The sequence below is a fragment of the Schistocerca nitens genome, chromosome 11 (genome assembly GCF_023898315.1).
Source record: "Schistocerca nitens isolate TAMUIC-IGC-003100 chromosome 11, iqSchNite1.1, whole genome shotgun sequence".
Taxonomy (NCBI): Eukaryota; Metazoa; Arthropoda; class Insecta; order Orthoptera; family Acrididae; genus Schistocerca; species Schistocerca nitens.
Genome location: NC_064624.1, coordinates 45,829,538 through 45,844,333, shown reverse-complemented (window position 1 = coordinate 45,844,333; position 14,796 = coordinate 45,829,538). Strand labels below are relative to the sequence as shown.

The 14,796-nt window shown below is 53.5% G+C and overlaps 1 protein-coding gene across 1 annotated transcript in view; it reads left to right on the top strand.

Moving 5' to 3' along the window:
- Positions 1-12,168: 12,168 nt before the first annotated feature.
- Positions 12,169-14,796, top strand: part of LOC126212592 (spidroin-1-like) — a 28,801-nt gene continuing 26,173 nt past the window's right edge. Inside the window, exon 1 of the mRNA XM_049940021.1 lies at positions 12,169-12,498. Within this exon, the coding sequence (XP_049795978.1) occupies positions 12,169-12,498 (330 nt within the window). The remainder of the gene's footprint in view (positions 12,499-14,796) is intronic.

Below are 14,796 nucleotides of genomic sequence, written 5' to 3'. Positions count from 1 at the left end.
GACTGGTAAGAGGGGTGGTCGGGCATAGACAACAGCCGGCAGGCATACCGACACAGCAGTACGTCGCGCCGGTAGGTCAATGGTAATTCGGCAGCTTCAGCATAAAGACTCTCGACAGGACTAGTGTAGAAGGCTCCGGTCGCAAGACGTAACCACCGATGGTGGATGGAGTTGAGACGGCGTAAGAGGGATGGCCGAGCAGACGAGTAGACGAAGCTCCCATAATCCAGCTTCGATCGGACTATCGACCGATACAAGCGAAGCAGGATATGCGATCCGCTCCCCAAGATGAACCACTAAGAACTCTCAGAACATAAAGGGAACATGTACAACGGGCCGCCAAATAAGAGACATGCGGAGACCAACAGTTTCCTGTCCAACGTGAGCCCTAGAAATTTAGTTGTTTCCACGAACGGGAGAACAACGGGACCGAGATGTAAGGATGGCGGAAGGAACGCTTTATATCGCCAAAAGTTGATACAAACCGTCTGCTCTTCAGAGAACCGGAAGCCATTTGCCACGCTCCATGAGTATAGGCTGTCTAGACAACGCTGAAGGCAGCGCTCCAGGAGACATGTTCGCTGGGCACTGCAGTAGATCGCGAAGTCATCGACAAAGAGAGAGCCTGAGACATTAGGTGGAATGCAATCCATAATTGGACTGATCGCGATGGCAAAAAGGGCTACGCTCTAGACGGAGCCCTGAGGCACTCCGTTCTCCTGGAGGAAGACGTCGGTCAATACGGAACCCACACGTACCCTAAACTTTCGATCCGTTGAAAAGGAATCAATAAAAAGGGGCAGGCGACCGCGTAGGCCCCACCTGTGCATAGTGCGGAGGATACCTCCTCTCCAACAGGTATCATAAGCCTTCTCCAAATCGAAGAACACAGCTGCGGTTTGGCACCTTCGCAAAAAGTTGTTCATGATGAATGTCGACAAGGTCACAAGGTGGTCAACAGCGGAGCGGCGGCGACGAAAGCCGCATTGGACATTGGTAAGTAGCCGTAAAGATTCAAGAATCCAAACTAACCGAGCATGATCCATGCGCTCCATCACTTTACAGACGCAGCTTGTAAGAGAAATGGGGTGGTAACTAGAAGGAAGGTGTCTATCCTTCCCGGGTTTGGGTATAGGAACAACGACGGCGTCACGCCAACGCATGGGGACCTGACCTTCGGTCCAGACGCGATTGTAGGTACGAAGAAGGAAGCTTTTGCCCGCTGGAGAAAGGTGTGCCAGCATCTGAACGTGAATGGCATCTGGCCCCGGAGCAGAGGACTGGGACAGTGCAAGCGCACGTTCGAGTTCCCGCATAGTAAAGGGGGCATTATAAGTTTCCAGATTCAGCGAGTGGAAGGAAGGTCGCCGAGCCTCTTTTGCCTCTTTCCTGGGAAGGAAGGCAGGGTGGTAATGGGCGGAGCTTGAAACCTCCGCGAAAACCCGGCCGAAGGCGTTGGAGACAGCCACAGGATCAACGAGGACCTCATTACCTGAGGTTAGGCCAGGTACCGAGCAGTGGGCCTTAATGCCCGACAGCCAGCGCAGGCCACCCCATACGGCAGAAGAGAGTAAAACTGTTAAAGGAGCTGGTGAAGGAGGCCCAACAAGCTTTTTTGCTGTCCTTGATGGCTCTACGGCATTGCGCTCGGTGTCGTTTGTATCTAATACAATTCGCCAACGTAGAATGGCGGCGAAAGGTGCGTAAAGCACGTCGTCGAGCACGGATAGCGTCTCTACAAGCCCCGTTCCACCAGGGGACGGAAACGCGACATGAAGAAGAGGTAGTACGAGGAATGGAACTTTCGGCAGCATTGATGGTAACAGCCATGAGGTATTCGACCTGACTGTCACAACTGAGAAAATCGTGGTCCGGAAAGGTCGCCAGGGAGGAGTAAAGGCCCCAGTCAGCTTTAGGTATGTTCCAGCTCGAAGGACGTGGGGATGGGGTGTGGCGCAGTAGACGAACGACACAGGGGAAGTGGCGCTCGAATAGGTGTCATAAAGGACATACCACTCGAACCGATGGGCAAGAGTGGTAGAACAGATCGACAGGTCCAAGTGGGAGTAGGTATGAGTAGAGTCCGAGAGGAAAGTCGGGGCGCCAGTACTGAGGCAGGCAAGATTGAGATGGTTGAAGACATCCGCCAAGAGTGAGCCTCTTTGACAGGATGCAGGAGAACCCCAAAGGGGATGATGGGCATTGAAGTCGCCAAACAATAAAAACGGCGGGGGAAGCTGAACAATCAAGCGCATCATGTCAGCCCGACTAACAGCGGCTGACGATGGAGTGTAGATGGTACAAACTGAAAAAGTAAAAGCAGAAAGAGTAATACGGACAGCTATTGCTTGGAGTGGGGTGGTCAATGGGATGCGATGGTAATAGACACCGTCCCGAACGAGCAACATGACCCCACCATGAGCTGGGATACTGTCCACAGGGGCGAGGTCATACCACTCCGAGGTATAGTGGGTAAAGGCAATACAGTCAGTCGGGCGCAACTTCCTGGATACCAAGGACAAGCGGACAGTGCAGGCGGAGGAGCAGTTGTAATTCCTCCCAATTAGATCGAATACCTCTTATGTTCCAATGTAACAAGGCCATCGCTAGTCAAAAAAGAGGGGGAACGAGACTGAGGAAGAGCTTGTCACCTCGACAGCCACGGAGGGCCAGGTTTCGAGGGAACAACGCTACAACCGGCGGGAGGCGAATCCTGTTCCATCGAGTCGTCGCCAGCTGCGGCCGCTGTCCCTCGTGGTGTAGAAGGGGCAACATCATTTGCCGACGAGAGGCCAGCTGAGCGCCTGGCAGCAGAGTGTCCTGGCGAAACTGAGGAGGGCCAGGAGCAGTGACGCATGGATGGAGCATCAGACGAAACGTGCCGGGGTGGAGAGGGGGATAGAGACTACTTCTTGGAGACCTTCTTGGAAGTCCGGGGAGTCACGGGGTGGTGGGCTGGACCCGAAGAAGGTCCTTACGCTCAGGGTCCGTTTTGGAACGGCGGACCTCTGGAGCTGGGGTCCGGAACGTTTCCCCGATGGACGCCTGAGAAGGGGATCGCTTCTCAGGCGGCGGGGGGGAGGAGGAGGAGGAGGAGGAGGAGGAGGAGGAGGAGGAGGCGGAGGAGGAATGGTGGCCCCTGGGGCAGAGGGGGTGGGGGCCACAGGGGAGGAGGATTTGGAAGAGAGGGATTTGGAAGGCGGAGGCGGAGACCCCGGATGGGGGTAGGAGGCGGATGGGGGGGACAGGATATGGGTTTTTTTTATTTTATTTTGGTTTTAGGGCGCAAAACTGCTAAGGTCATTAGCGCCCGGTCCGTGACTGAGGGAAGAATAATAACTGAAAATTGAAAACAGCAAAAATGGGAACGAAACTCAAAAAATTGGACACTAAAAGCAGAAACAAGGCTTAAAATTCCACTACAGAGAGGGGTTGATGGTCCCCAATAAAACTTCAAATGACTGGCGTCATTTCACTGTCACTAATAAACTGGAGAACGCGGTCGGCTGAGCGCGTGTCATCTGCTAAAATCGACGATAGATCAGGCGATAGCTGTAGACGGGAGCGTAACGGATTAAAATAGGGGCATTCAATTAAAAGGTGTCGTACCGTCCACAGCTGAGAGCAGTGGGGACAGAGTGGGGGAGGATCGCCGCTTAAAAGATGTCGATGGCTAAAAAGACAGTGCCCTATCCGGAGTCTAGCTAAAATTACCTCCTCCCGACGACGCGTTCGGGAGGAAGAGGTCCAAGCGCAAGGAAGGGCTTTCACTTCCCGCAATTTATTGTGGGGAAGTGTTGACCAATGCGCATGCCATAAATGAGCAACTTTGCGACATAAACCGCTCCGTAGATCGGTGAAGGGAATCGACTGAATAGCTGGCCGAGGAAGAGAAACTGCAGCCTTGGCTGCTATATCAGCCGCCTCATTCCCACAGATACCAGCGTGTCCCGGGAGCCAGAGGAACGCCACCGAGACGCCCCCCAGGTGGAGCAAGCGCAGACAGTCCTGAATCCGGTGGACCAGAGGGTGCACAGGGTAAAGAGCTTGGAGACTGAGGAGAGAGCTGAGAGAATCTGAGCAGATTACGTACTGTACCCGCTGGTGGCGGCGGATGTAGTGGACAGCCTGGAGAACAGCGAAAAGCTCCGCAGTATAAACCGAACACTGGTCGGGAAGCTGAAAGTGATTTGGGGCGTCGCCAACAATATAGGCACTCCCTACACCCAACGATGTTTTCGAGCCGTCGGTGTAAATAAATGTGGCGTCCGTCATTTGTGCACATAGAGCAGCAAATGCCCGACGATAAACAAGTGAAGGTGTACCGTCCTCGGGAAATTGACAAAGATCACGGAGCAGACAGATCCGGGGACGCAGCCAAGGCGGTGCTGTACCCCAAGTTGTCAAGAAGGTTTTAGGAAAGCGGAAGGAAAGAGAATGGAGCAGTTGACGGAAGCGGACTCCCGGGGGTAGTAGGGAGGAGGAGCGGCCTGCATACCCTACATCAAAGGAGGCGTCGAAAAAAGGGTCATGGGCTGGATTAGCAGGCATGGAAGACAGATGGCTAGCATAACGGCTCAGAAGGACCGCTCGCCGATTGGACAGCGGAGGTTCAGCAGTCTCGGCATAAAGGCTTTCCACAGGGCTAGTGTAAAAAGCTCCAGACGCTAAACGCAATCCACGGTGGTGGATAGAGTCGAGACGCCGAAGAATAGACGGCCGAGCAGAGGAGTAGACTATGCTTCCATAGTCCAATTTCGAGCGCACTAAGGCGCGATAGAGGCGGAGAAGGACCACTCGGTCCGCTCCCCAGGAGGTACCATTCAGGACACGGAGGGTGTTGAGCGTTCGCAGACAGCGAGCCGAAAGATAGGAAACGTGGGAGGACCAGCACAGTTTTCTGTCAAACATAAGACCCAAGAATTTAGTGACGTCTGAAAACGGAAGGTTGACAGGACCTAGATGTAAGGAGGGCGGAAGAAACTCCTTACGTCGCCAAAAATTAATACAAACGGTCTTACTGGGAGAAAAACGGAAGCCGGTTTCGATGCTCCAAGAGTGGAGGCGATCGAGACATCCTTGAAGACGTCGTTCAAGAAGGCTGGTCCGTTGAGAGCTGTAGTAGATCGCAAAATCATCCACAAAGAGGGAGCCCGAGACGTCAGGAAGGAGACAATCCATAATTAGATTTATAGCGATGGCAAACAGTACAACACTCAGCACGGAGCCCTGGGGTACCCCGTTTTCTTGAGAGAAAGTACGGGAGAGAGTAGTGTTCACCCGCACCCGAAATGTTCGCTCTGCCATAAATTCGCGAAGAAAAAGTGGCAGCCGGCCTCGAAAGCCCCAAGAGAACAGTGTGCGGAGGATGCCTGTCCTCCAACAGGTATCGTATGCTCTCTCCAGACCAAAAACTATTGCTACCGTTTGGCGTTTCCGGAGAAAATTGTTTATGATATAACTGGAGAGAGCAACAAGATGGTCAACTGCAGAGCGATGCTTTCGGAATCCGCATTGGGCAGGTGTTAAAAGACTGCGTGATTCCAGCCACCAAGCTAAACGGTAATTCACCATACGCTCCAAAATCTTACAGACACTACTCGTGAGAGAAATGGGGCGATAGCTAGAAGAGAGATGTTTGTCCTTTCCTGGTTTCGGAATGGGAACGACGATAGCTTCCCGCCATCGTCTGGGAAAGGTACTGTCAGTCCAAATTCGATTATAAAGGCGAAGGAGGTAACGCAGACAATGGGTTGATAAATGCAGCAACATTTGGACATGGATACCATCCGATCCAGGGGCGGAGGAGCGAGAAGAAGAGAGGGCATGTTGGAGTTCCCGCATGGAGAAAACAGTATTGTAGCTTTCGCGATTTTGAGAGGAGAAAGCAAGAGGTCGCACTTCCGCTGCACGTTTCTTCAGGAGAAACGCTGGCGGGTAATTTGAAGAGCTCGAAATCTCAGCAAAGTGCTGACCCAATGAGTTAGAAATTGCGACAGGGTCCACTAAGGTATCATGCGCGACAGTGAGCCCAGAGACCGGGGAGAAACTAGGCGCGCCTGAGAACCGTCGAAGCCGACTCCAAACTTCCGAGGAGGGAGTTTTTTTTTTTTTTTTGTGATTTTAGGGCGCACAACGTCAACGGTCATTAGCGCCCAGACTACTTTAGGAATGCACCGCGAGTCACAAGTTTAAAACAGCAACAAAACGGAGAACACGATGAAAGACATACTGACAGGCATAGGATTAAAAAAGAAAACAGCATAATCAAATGTCCTTTGAGAGGGTTGTCAAATTGATAAAATGAAGAACGCGAGCAGCTGCTCGTGGGTCATCCGCTAAAATGGCTTCTACAGTACATGGCAGGCCAATATCGAGACGTAGGGTGTTAAAATTCGGACACGACGTTAAAATGTGGCGGACCGTCAGCAATTGCCCACATGGGCAGAACGGCGCCGGCGCAGCCGTCAGCAGATGGCGATGGCTGAACCGGCAGTGGCCAATTCGCAACCGGGCCAAAACTACCTCCTCCCGCCGAGAAGGGCGTGAGGAGGACGCCCAAGCCACGGGTAGAGCTTTCAAGGCCCGAAGCTTGTTGTCTGAAAGTGCAGCCCAATCGGCATGCCACAGCGAGACAATGCGCCGACAAATTACCCTGCTACAATCTGACGAAGGGACACCACAAGAAGCTGTCCGAAGCTGGAGGACCGCAGCCTTGGCCGCGGCATCTGCAGCTTCGTTCCCAGGGATACCGACATGGCCAGGAATCCACATAAAGCTAACCGGAGAACCGACGTCCACCAGCTGCTGAAGAGAGCGTTGGATCCGGTGCACGAAAGGGTGAACCGGGTACGGATCACCGAGGCTCTGGATAGCGCTCAGGGAATCGGAGCAGATGACATATGCAGAATGTCGGTGGCGGCAGATGTGAAAGACAGCCTGGTAGAGGGCAAAGAGCTCAGCTGTGAAGACCGAACAATGGCCATGGAGCCGATATTGGAAACTTTGTGCCCCGACAATAAAAGAACACCCGACCCCGTCATTGGTCTTAGAGCCATCTGTATAAATGAAGGTCGTATTAATGAACTTCGAACGAAGTTCGACAAAACGGGAGTGGTAGACTGAATCTGGGGTAACCTCCTTCGGGAGCGAGCAGAGGTCAAGGTGGACGCGAACCTGAGCCTGGAGCCAAGGTGGCGTGTGGCTCTCGCCGACTCTAAAGGTGGCAGGGAGTGAAAAATGAAGGTGTTGAAGGAGGCGACGAAAGCGAACTCCAGGGGGTAGCAGGGCGGAGACATACAACCCGTATTGACTGTCGAGAGAGTCATCAAAAAAGGAACGATAAGATGGGTGGTCAGGCATTGCCAGTAGCCGACAGGCATACCGACAAAGCAGTATATCGCGCCGGTAGGTGAGTGGCAACTCACCAGCGTCAGCATGAAGACTCTCGACGGGACTAGTATAAAACGCTCCGATCGCAAGTCGTAAACCCCGATGTTGTATGGAGTTGAGGCGGCGTAAGATGGATGGCCGTGCAGAGGAGTATACGAAGCTCCCATAATCCAGCTTGGAGCGGACGATCGACCGATATAGGCGAAGGAGGACGGTTCGATCCGCTCCCCACGACATACCACTGAGAACACGGAGGACATTGAGAGAACGGGTACAACGGGCAGCCAAATAAGACACATGTGGAGACCAACTAAGTTTCCTGTCAAATGTAAGACCTAAAAATTTTGTTGTCTCCACGAATGGGAGAGCAACGGGACCAAGTCGTAAAGACGGTGGGAGAAATTCTTTGTAGCGCCAGAAGTTAATACAGACCGTCTTCTCGGCAGAAAAACGGAAGCCATTGGCGACACTCCACGAGTAAAGACGGTTAAGAGAACGCTGAAGACAGCGCTCCAGGAAACACGTACGCTGCGCGCTGCAATAGATGGTAAAATCGTCCACGAAAAGGGAGCCTGATACATCAGCTGGGAGGCAATCCATTATTGGATTGATCGCTATGGCGAAGAGAGCGACGCTCAAAACTGAGCCCTGTGGTACCCCATTCTCCTGGCGAAAGGTGTCTGACAGGACAGAACCCACACGTACCCTGAACTGTCGATCCATTAAAAAGGAACGAATAAAAAGAGGGAGGCGACCGCGAAGACCCCATGTATGCATGGTGCGGAGAATGCCCGCCCTCCAACAGGTGTCGTAAGCCTTCTCCAAATCAAAGAACACAGCCGCTGTCGGGCGCTTCCGCAAGAAGTTATTCATAATGAAGGTCGACAAGGTAACCAGATGGTCAACAGCAGACCGGCGCCTACGAAATCCACATTGTACATTGGTAAGGAGGCGTCGAGACTCGAGCAGCCAAACCAATCGAGAGTTAACCATTCGCTCCATCACTTTACAGACACAGCTGGTAAGCGAGATGGGTCGATAACTGGAGGGCAAGTGCTTGTCCTTCCCCGGCTTAGGAATCGGGACAACAATAGACTCGCGCCAGCATGCGGGAACATGTCCCTCAATCCAGATGCGATTGTATGTACGAAGAAGAAAACCTTTACCCGCAGGAGAAAGGTTCTTCAGCATCTGAATATGAATAGAATCAGGCCCTGGAGCGGAGGACCGTGATCGGCCAAGTGCGTTTTCGAGTTCCCGCATGGTGAATGGGGCATTATAACTTTCACGATTCGAGGAGCGGAAGTTAGGTGGCCTAGCCTCCTCTGCCTGTTTGCGGGGGAGGAAGGCAGGGTGGTAATGAGCGGAGCTCGAAACCTCTGCGAAAAAGCGGCCGAAGGCATTGGAGACAGCCTCAGGGGCCACAAGGACGTCATTCGCGACCGTCAAGCCAGAAACTGGTGAGTGGACCTTAGTGCCAGATAGCTGGCGCAGGCTACCCCAGACAACAGAAGAAGGAGTAAAACTGTTGAAGGTGTTTGTGAAAGCAGCCCAGCTGGCTTTCTTGCTTTCTTTAATAATACGACGACACTGTGCACGTAATCGTTTATAATTGACACAATTCGCCACTGCAGGGTGGCGGTTAAAGGCACGTAAAGCACGTCGACGAGCACGTAGAGCGTCTCTACATGCTGCGGTCCACCAGGGGACCGGTACGCGACGTGGAGAAGAAGTAGGGTGAGGGATGGAATATTCAGCAGCAGAGAGAATGACTTCCGTGAGGTGTGCGACCTGACTATCGCAGCTTGGGAATGTTTGATCCTGAAAGGTCGCCCTTGAAGAGAAGAGCCCCCAGTCTGCTTTGGAGATGTTCCAACTAGATGAGCACGGAGAGGGGGTATGCTGCAGGAGATGAATAACACACGGGAAGTGGTCGCTCGAATATGTATCAGAAAGGGCATACCACTCAAACCGGCGTGCAAGTTGAGTAGTACATATAGAGAGGTCTAAATGGGAATAGGTGTGAGATGTGTCCGAAAGAAAAGTAGGGGCGCCAGTATTGAGGCAGACAAGATTGAGCTGGTTGAAAAGGTCTGCTAACAGGGAGCCCCTCGGGCAGGATGCTGGAGAGCCCCAAAGGGGATGGTGGGCATTGAAGTCTCCAGTTAACAAAAATGGTGCAGGTAGCTGAGCAATAAGTTGCATCATGTCTGCCCTGGTAACGGCAGACGACGATGGAGTGTAAACGGTACAAATGGAAAATGTAAAAGTGGGGAGAGTAATGCGGATGGCAACTGCCTGCAGGCCGGTGTGCAACGTGATGGGATCGTAGTAAATATCATCCCGGACCAGCAACATAACCCCTCCATGAGCTGGGATACCTACCACAGGGGGTAGGTCAAAACGCACAGAGGTGTAGTGTGCCAAGGCAATTTGATCGCATGGGCGTAGCTTCGTTTCCTGAAGGGCTACGACGAGCGGACGGTGCAAGCGAAGCAGCAACTTCAAGTCCTCTCGGTTGGAGCGAATGCTGCGAATATTCCAGTGAATAAGTGCCATCGTAAGAAAAAAGGAAGATGAAAGAAGGGGTCACCTCGAAGGCCGCTGAGGGCCTGGCTTCGAGCGAGCACTGCCGCCGCTATCAGTAGGCAGACAGTCAGCGTCCATTGGGTCTATAGGTTCATCGGCCATCTTGGGAAGATGGCCGGGAGGGGGAGCTTCCTCCGCCGGTGAACGGCCAGATGTTCGGCTACCAGCGGTGCGGCCAGGCGAAACGGATGACGGCCTGGCGCGGCAACCGCTGGGTGGCGCAGGAGAAGAAATGCGCCGTGGCGGAGAAGGAGAACTGTGCTTCCTATTAGCCTTCTTGGATGGTCGTTTGGTGGAAGTACCGGACGAAGGCTGGGAGGTCGAGGTACGTAGGAAGTCTGCACGGGACGGTTCCCTCTTGAAGGCCCGTGCATCTGACTTCTGGGTCTTCGTCTTAGCAGAAGCTGATGAAGGGGCTGGTGTCTGTGGGGTGATGGGACGAAGAGGAGACGTCGACCGCGCGATCTTAGCACTGGCCGAACGGACGACCGTGGTGCTGAAGGTCAGATCGCAGGTCTGGGTTGCCACCTCCCTGGTAGTCCGAGGAGAGGCGAGGACAGTACTGTATTTCCCCGCTGGGAGCAGCGTGGGCTTCCTACTAGCCAATAGCTTGCGAGCAGCCGAGGTGGACACTTTCTCTTTGACCCGAATTTCCTGGATACAGCGTTCTTCCTTATAGACAGGACAGTCGCGGGAGGATGCAGCATGGTCACCCTGACAGTTCACACAACGAGGAGACGGAGGTGGACAGTCACCCTCATGGGCATCCCTGCCACAAGTGACACATTTAGCCGCATTGGAACAAGACTGGCGAGTGTGATTGAAACGCTGACACTGGTAGCAGCGCGTAGGTGTCGGGACATAGGGGCGAACAGAAATAACCTCGTAGCCCGCTTTGATGCGCGATGGCAGCTGAACACTATCGAAGGTCAAAAAAAGTGTCCGGGTCGGTACAAGGTCATTGTTGACCTTTTTCATGACCCTATGGACAGCCGTCACGCCCTGCTCAGCGAGGAAAGATTGAATCTCCTCGTCAGTCAAACCGTCGAGGGATCTAGTGTAGACCACACCACGAGACGAATTCAAAGTTCGGTGAGCCTCCACCCGGACAGGGAATGTGTACAGGAGTGTGGCCCGAAGCAGTTTTTGTGCCTGAAAGGCGCTCTCAGTTTCGAGTAATAAGGTACCGTTACGCAACCTGGTACAGGATTTGACAGATCCGGCTATGGCATCGACGCCCTTCTGGATAACGAAAGGGTTGACAGAGGAAAAATCCTTTCCGTCCTCAGATCGAGAAACGACGAGGAACTGTGGGGCAGGCGGTAGTACTTTTGTCACTGGTAGCTGGTCACGTTTCCGTTTTTGGGCAGAAGTCGAGAGAGATGGAGTGAAATCCATTGCGGAGAAATCCCCCATGATTGCCAGCGTCTCCGATCGCGCGCTCCTTCCTTGTGGGGACCCTCTCAGAGGGCACTCCCGCCTTAGGTGAATGTTTACACCTCAGGTCACACCTCCCGAGAAACAGACGGAGGGACCAATCGGCATGGTCAGAAGGTATCAGCTCAGGCAATCACCCCTCCCCGGGCCTGGCCTTTACCAGGGGGTACGCGCGTGCCTTACATGTCTACCCAGGGCGGGGAATTACGCGTTACCCCGTCACCGGCTACGCGTGCGAACGCGTGGGTCGGCCTTCAGGCGCGCACAGGGAGGAAGGAAGAAGAGGAAAAAGGAGGGAGAGGGAGAGGGAGAGGGAGAGGGAGAGGGAGAGGGAGAGGGAGAGGGAGAGGGAGAGGGAGAGGGAGAGGGAGAGGGAGAGGGAGAGGGAGAGGGAGAGGGAGAGGGAGAGGGAGAGGGAGAGGGAGAGGGAGAGGGAGAGGGAGAGGGAGAGGGAGAGGGAGAGGGAGAGGGAGAGGGAGAGGGAGAGGGAGAGGGAGAGGGAGAGGGAGAGGGAGAGGGAGAGGGAGAGGGAGAGGGAGAGGGAGAGGGAGAGGGAGAGGGAGAGGGAGAGGGAGAGGGAGAGAGAGAGGGAGAGAGAGAGGGAGAGAGAGAGAGAGAGAGAGAGAGAGAGAGAGAGAGAGAGGACAGTGTCTCAAACGCCGAGGCGGAGACCAGAGAAGGCAAGGAGAAGAAGGCAATGAGAAGGCAAGGAGAAGAAGGCAATGAGAAGAAGGCAATGAGAAGAAGGCAATGAGAAGAAGGCAAGGAGAAGAAGGCAAGGAGAAGAAGGCAAGGAGAAGAAGGCAAGGAGAAGAAGGCAAGGAGAAGAAGGCAAGGAGAAGAAGGCAAGGAGAAGAAGGCAAGGAGAAGAAGGCAAGGAGAAGAAGGCAAGGAGAAGAAGGCAACGAGAAGAAGGCAACGAGAAGAAGGCAACGAGAAGAAGGCAACGAGAAGAAGGCAAGGAGAAGAAGGCAAGGAGAAGAAGGCAAGGAGAAGAAGGCAAGGAGAAGAAGGCAAGGAGAAGAAGGCAAGGAGAAGAAGGCAAGGAGAAGAAGGCAAGGAGAAGAAGGCAATGAGAAGGCAAGGAGAAGAAGGCAATGAGAAGGCAAGGAGATTATGCAGGGGAAAGAGTAAGGAAGACAGTGAGGTGGAGAAGAGCAAAGAAAGGAACCAACCAAAGAAAGGAAGAAACGAGAAGTGAAAAAGCAAAATGACCGCAAATAGAGGTCGTGGAACCGTCCGTCTCCGGACGCAGGCGCTAACTACCCCCTTGAGGGGGAGGGACTCCTTTTAGTCGCCTCTTACGACAGGCAGGAATACCTCGGGCCTATTCTTACCCCGGACCCGCAGGGGGAGAGGAGGGAGTGAAGGTGTTAAATGAGCTAATAAAGAATTGCCAGCTTGCCTTCTTGCTATCGCGGATGACGCGACGGCATCGTGCACGGAGTTGCTTATAGCAGATACAGTTTGCCAAAGTAGGATGGTGACGGAAAATGCGAAGAGCACGTCGCCGCTCACGGATTGCGTCACGGCATGCCTCGTTCCACCAAGGAACTGGGGGGCGCCGGGGCAATTCGGAGGTGCGTGGTATTGAATGTTCCGCAGCGGTAAGAATAACGTCGGTAATGTGTGTGACCTCATCGTCGACGCTGGGAAAGCGACGGTCATCGAATGTCGCTAGAGACGAAAAAAGTGTCCAATCGGCTTGGGCAAACTTCCAGCGTCGCGGGCGCATATATGGCAGTTGAGGCTGCAGCCTAAGGACACATGGAAAGTGGTCACTCGAGTGTGTATCATCAAGGGCGAACCATTCGAAGCGCCGAGCTAGCGGAACAGTACCGATCGCAAGGTCCAAATGAGAGAAATTTGTTGTGGAGGCAGACAAAAACGTGGGGACCCCAGTGTTGAGGCAAACTAGATCCGCTTGGTGGAAGACGTCTAGCAATAGGGAGCCACGTGGACAAGGATGTGGAGATCCCCAAAGCGGGTGGTGGGCATTGAAGTCCCCAACCAGCAAATAGGGGGGTGGAAACTGACCAAGAAGATGAAGGAGATCAGCTCGTGCCATTGGTGTGGACGATGGAATGTATACAGTACAAAGAGAGAACGTGTATCCAGAAAGGGAAAGACGGACGGCGACAGCTTGGAAGGAACTGTCTAAGGGGATTGGATGATAATGGAGAGTATCATGGAGAAGAATCATGAGTCCTCCATGTGCTGGAGTGCCTTCCACATAGGGGAGGTCATATCGGACGGACTGAAAATGAGGGAGAACAAAGCGGTCATTAGGACGCAGCTTTGTTTCCTGAAGACAGAAGATGACCGGCGAGTAGGATCGTAAGAGGATCGACAATTCATCCCGATTGGCTCGAATGCCGCGGATATTCCAGTGGATAATGGACATGGGGTGAACAGAAAATGGAGGAATGTGACCAAGGGTGCTGTCAACGACTGCTCAGAGCTTGCGACCGACAGCATGGAATGGCATTCAGCCGAAGGCAGAAGATCCTGATCCATAGGCTGGTCAGGAGCAGCTCCTGCCACCAGCGATTGGCCGGTTGACCGGCCACCAGCAGTGCGCCTCGGCAACACAGAAGACGGCCGAGGGCGATTTCCGCCAGGTGGCGCTGTGGATGGGACACGCCTTGGCGGAGAAGGAGAGGAACTGGGTTTCTTTGTAGCCTTCTTGGAAGTATGAGGTTTAGAGGAAGGAGGAACCGATGGTGGTGAAGTTGCCGGACGTAAAAACTCTTCACGAGTATGCTCTTTCTTCGAAGACTTGGTGTCGGACTTTTGGGCTCGAGATTTAGTAGAACCCGACGAAGAGTGAGCCATAGAGTGGGCAGGCGAAAGTGGTGAAGTTGAACGGGCGATCTTTGCGCTGGCCGATCTGACGACCGTGGCACTAAAGGTGAGGTCGCAAGTCTGCGTGGCCGCCTCCTTTGTTGGCCAAGGAGTAGCAAGGACAGTGCTGTATTTGCCTGTCTGAGGCACGGTGGGCTGTCGACTGGCGAATAATTTTCGAGCAGCAAAGGTCGACACCTTTTCCTTCACTCTTATTTCCTGGATGAGCTTTTCGTCCTTAAAAACTTGGCAATCTCTAGAGGATGCAGCGGGGTCACCCATACAGTTGATACAGCGAGGGGATGGAGGTGGACAAGCACCCTCATGGGCATCCCTGCCACACGTAACACATTTGGCCGGATTAGAACAGGACTGGCTGGTGTGATTGAAGCGCTGGCACCGATAGCAACGCGTAGGGTTTGGGACGTAAGGACGAACGGAAATTATCTCATAGCCGGCTTTGATTTTCGATGGGAGTTGCACTTTGTCAAATGTCAAAAACACAGTGCGGGTTGGAATGATGTTTGTGTCAAC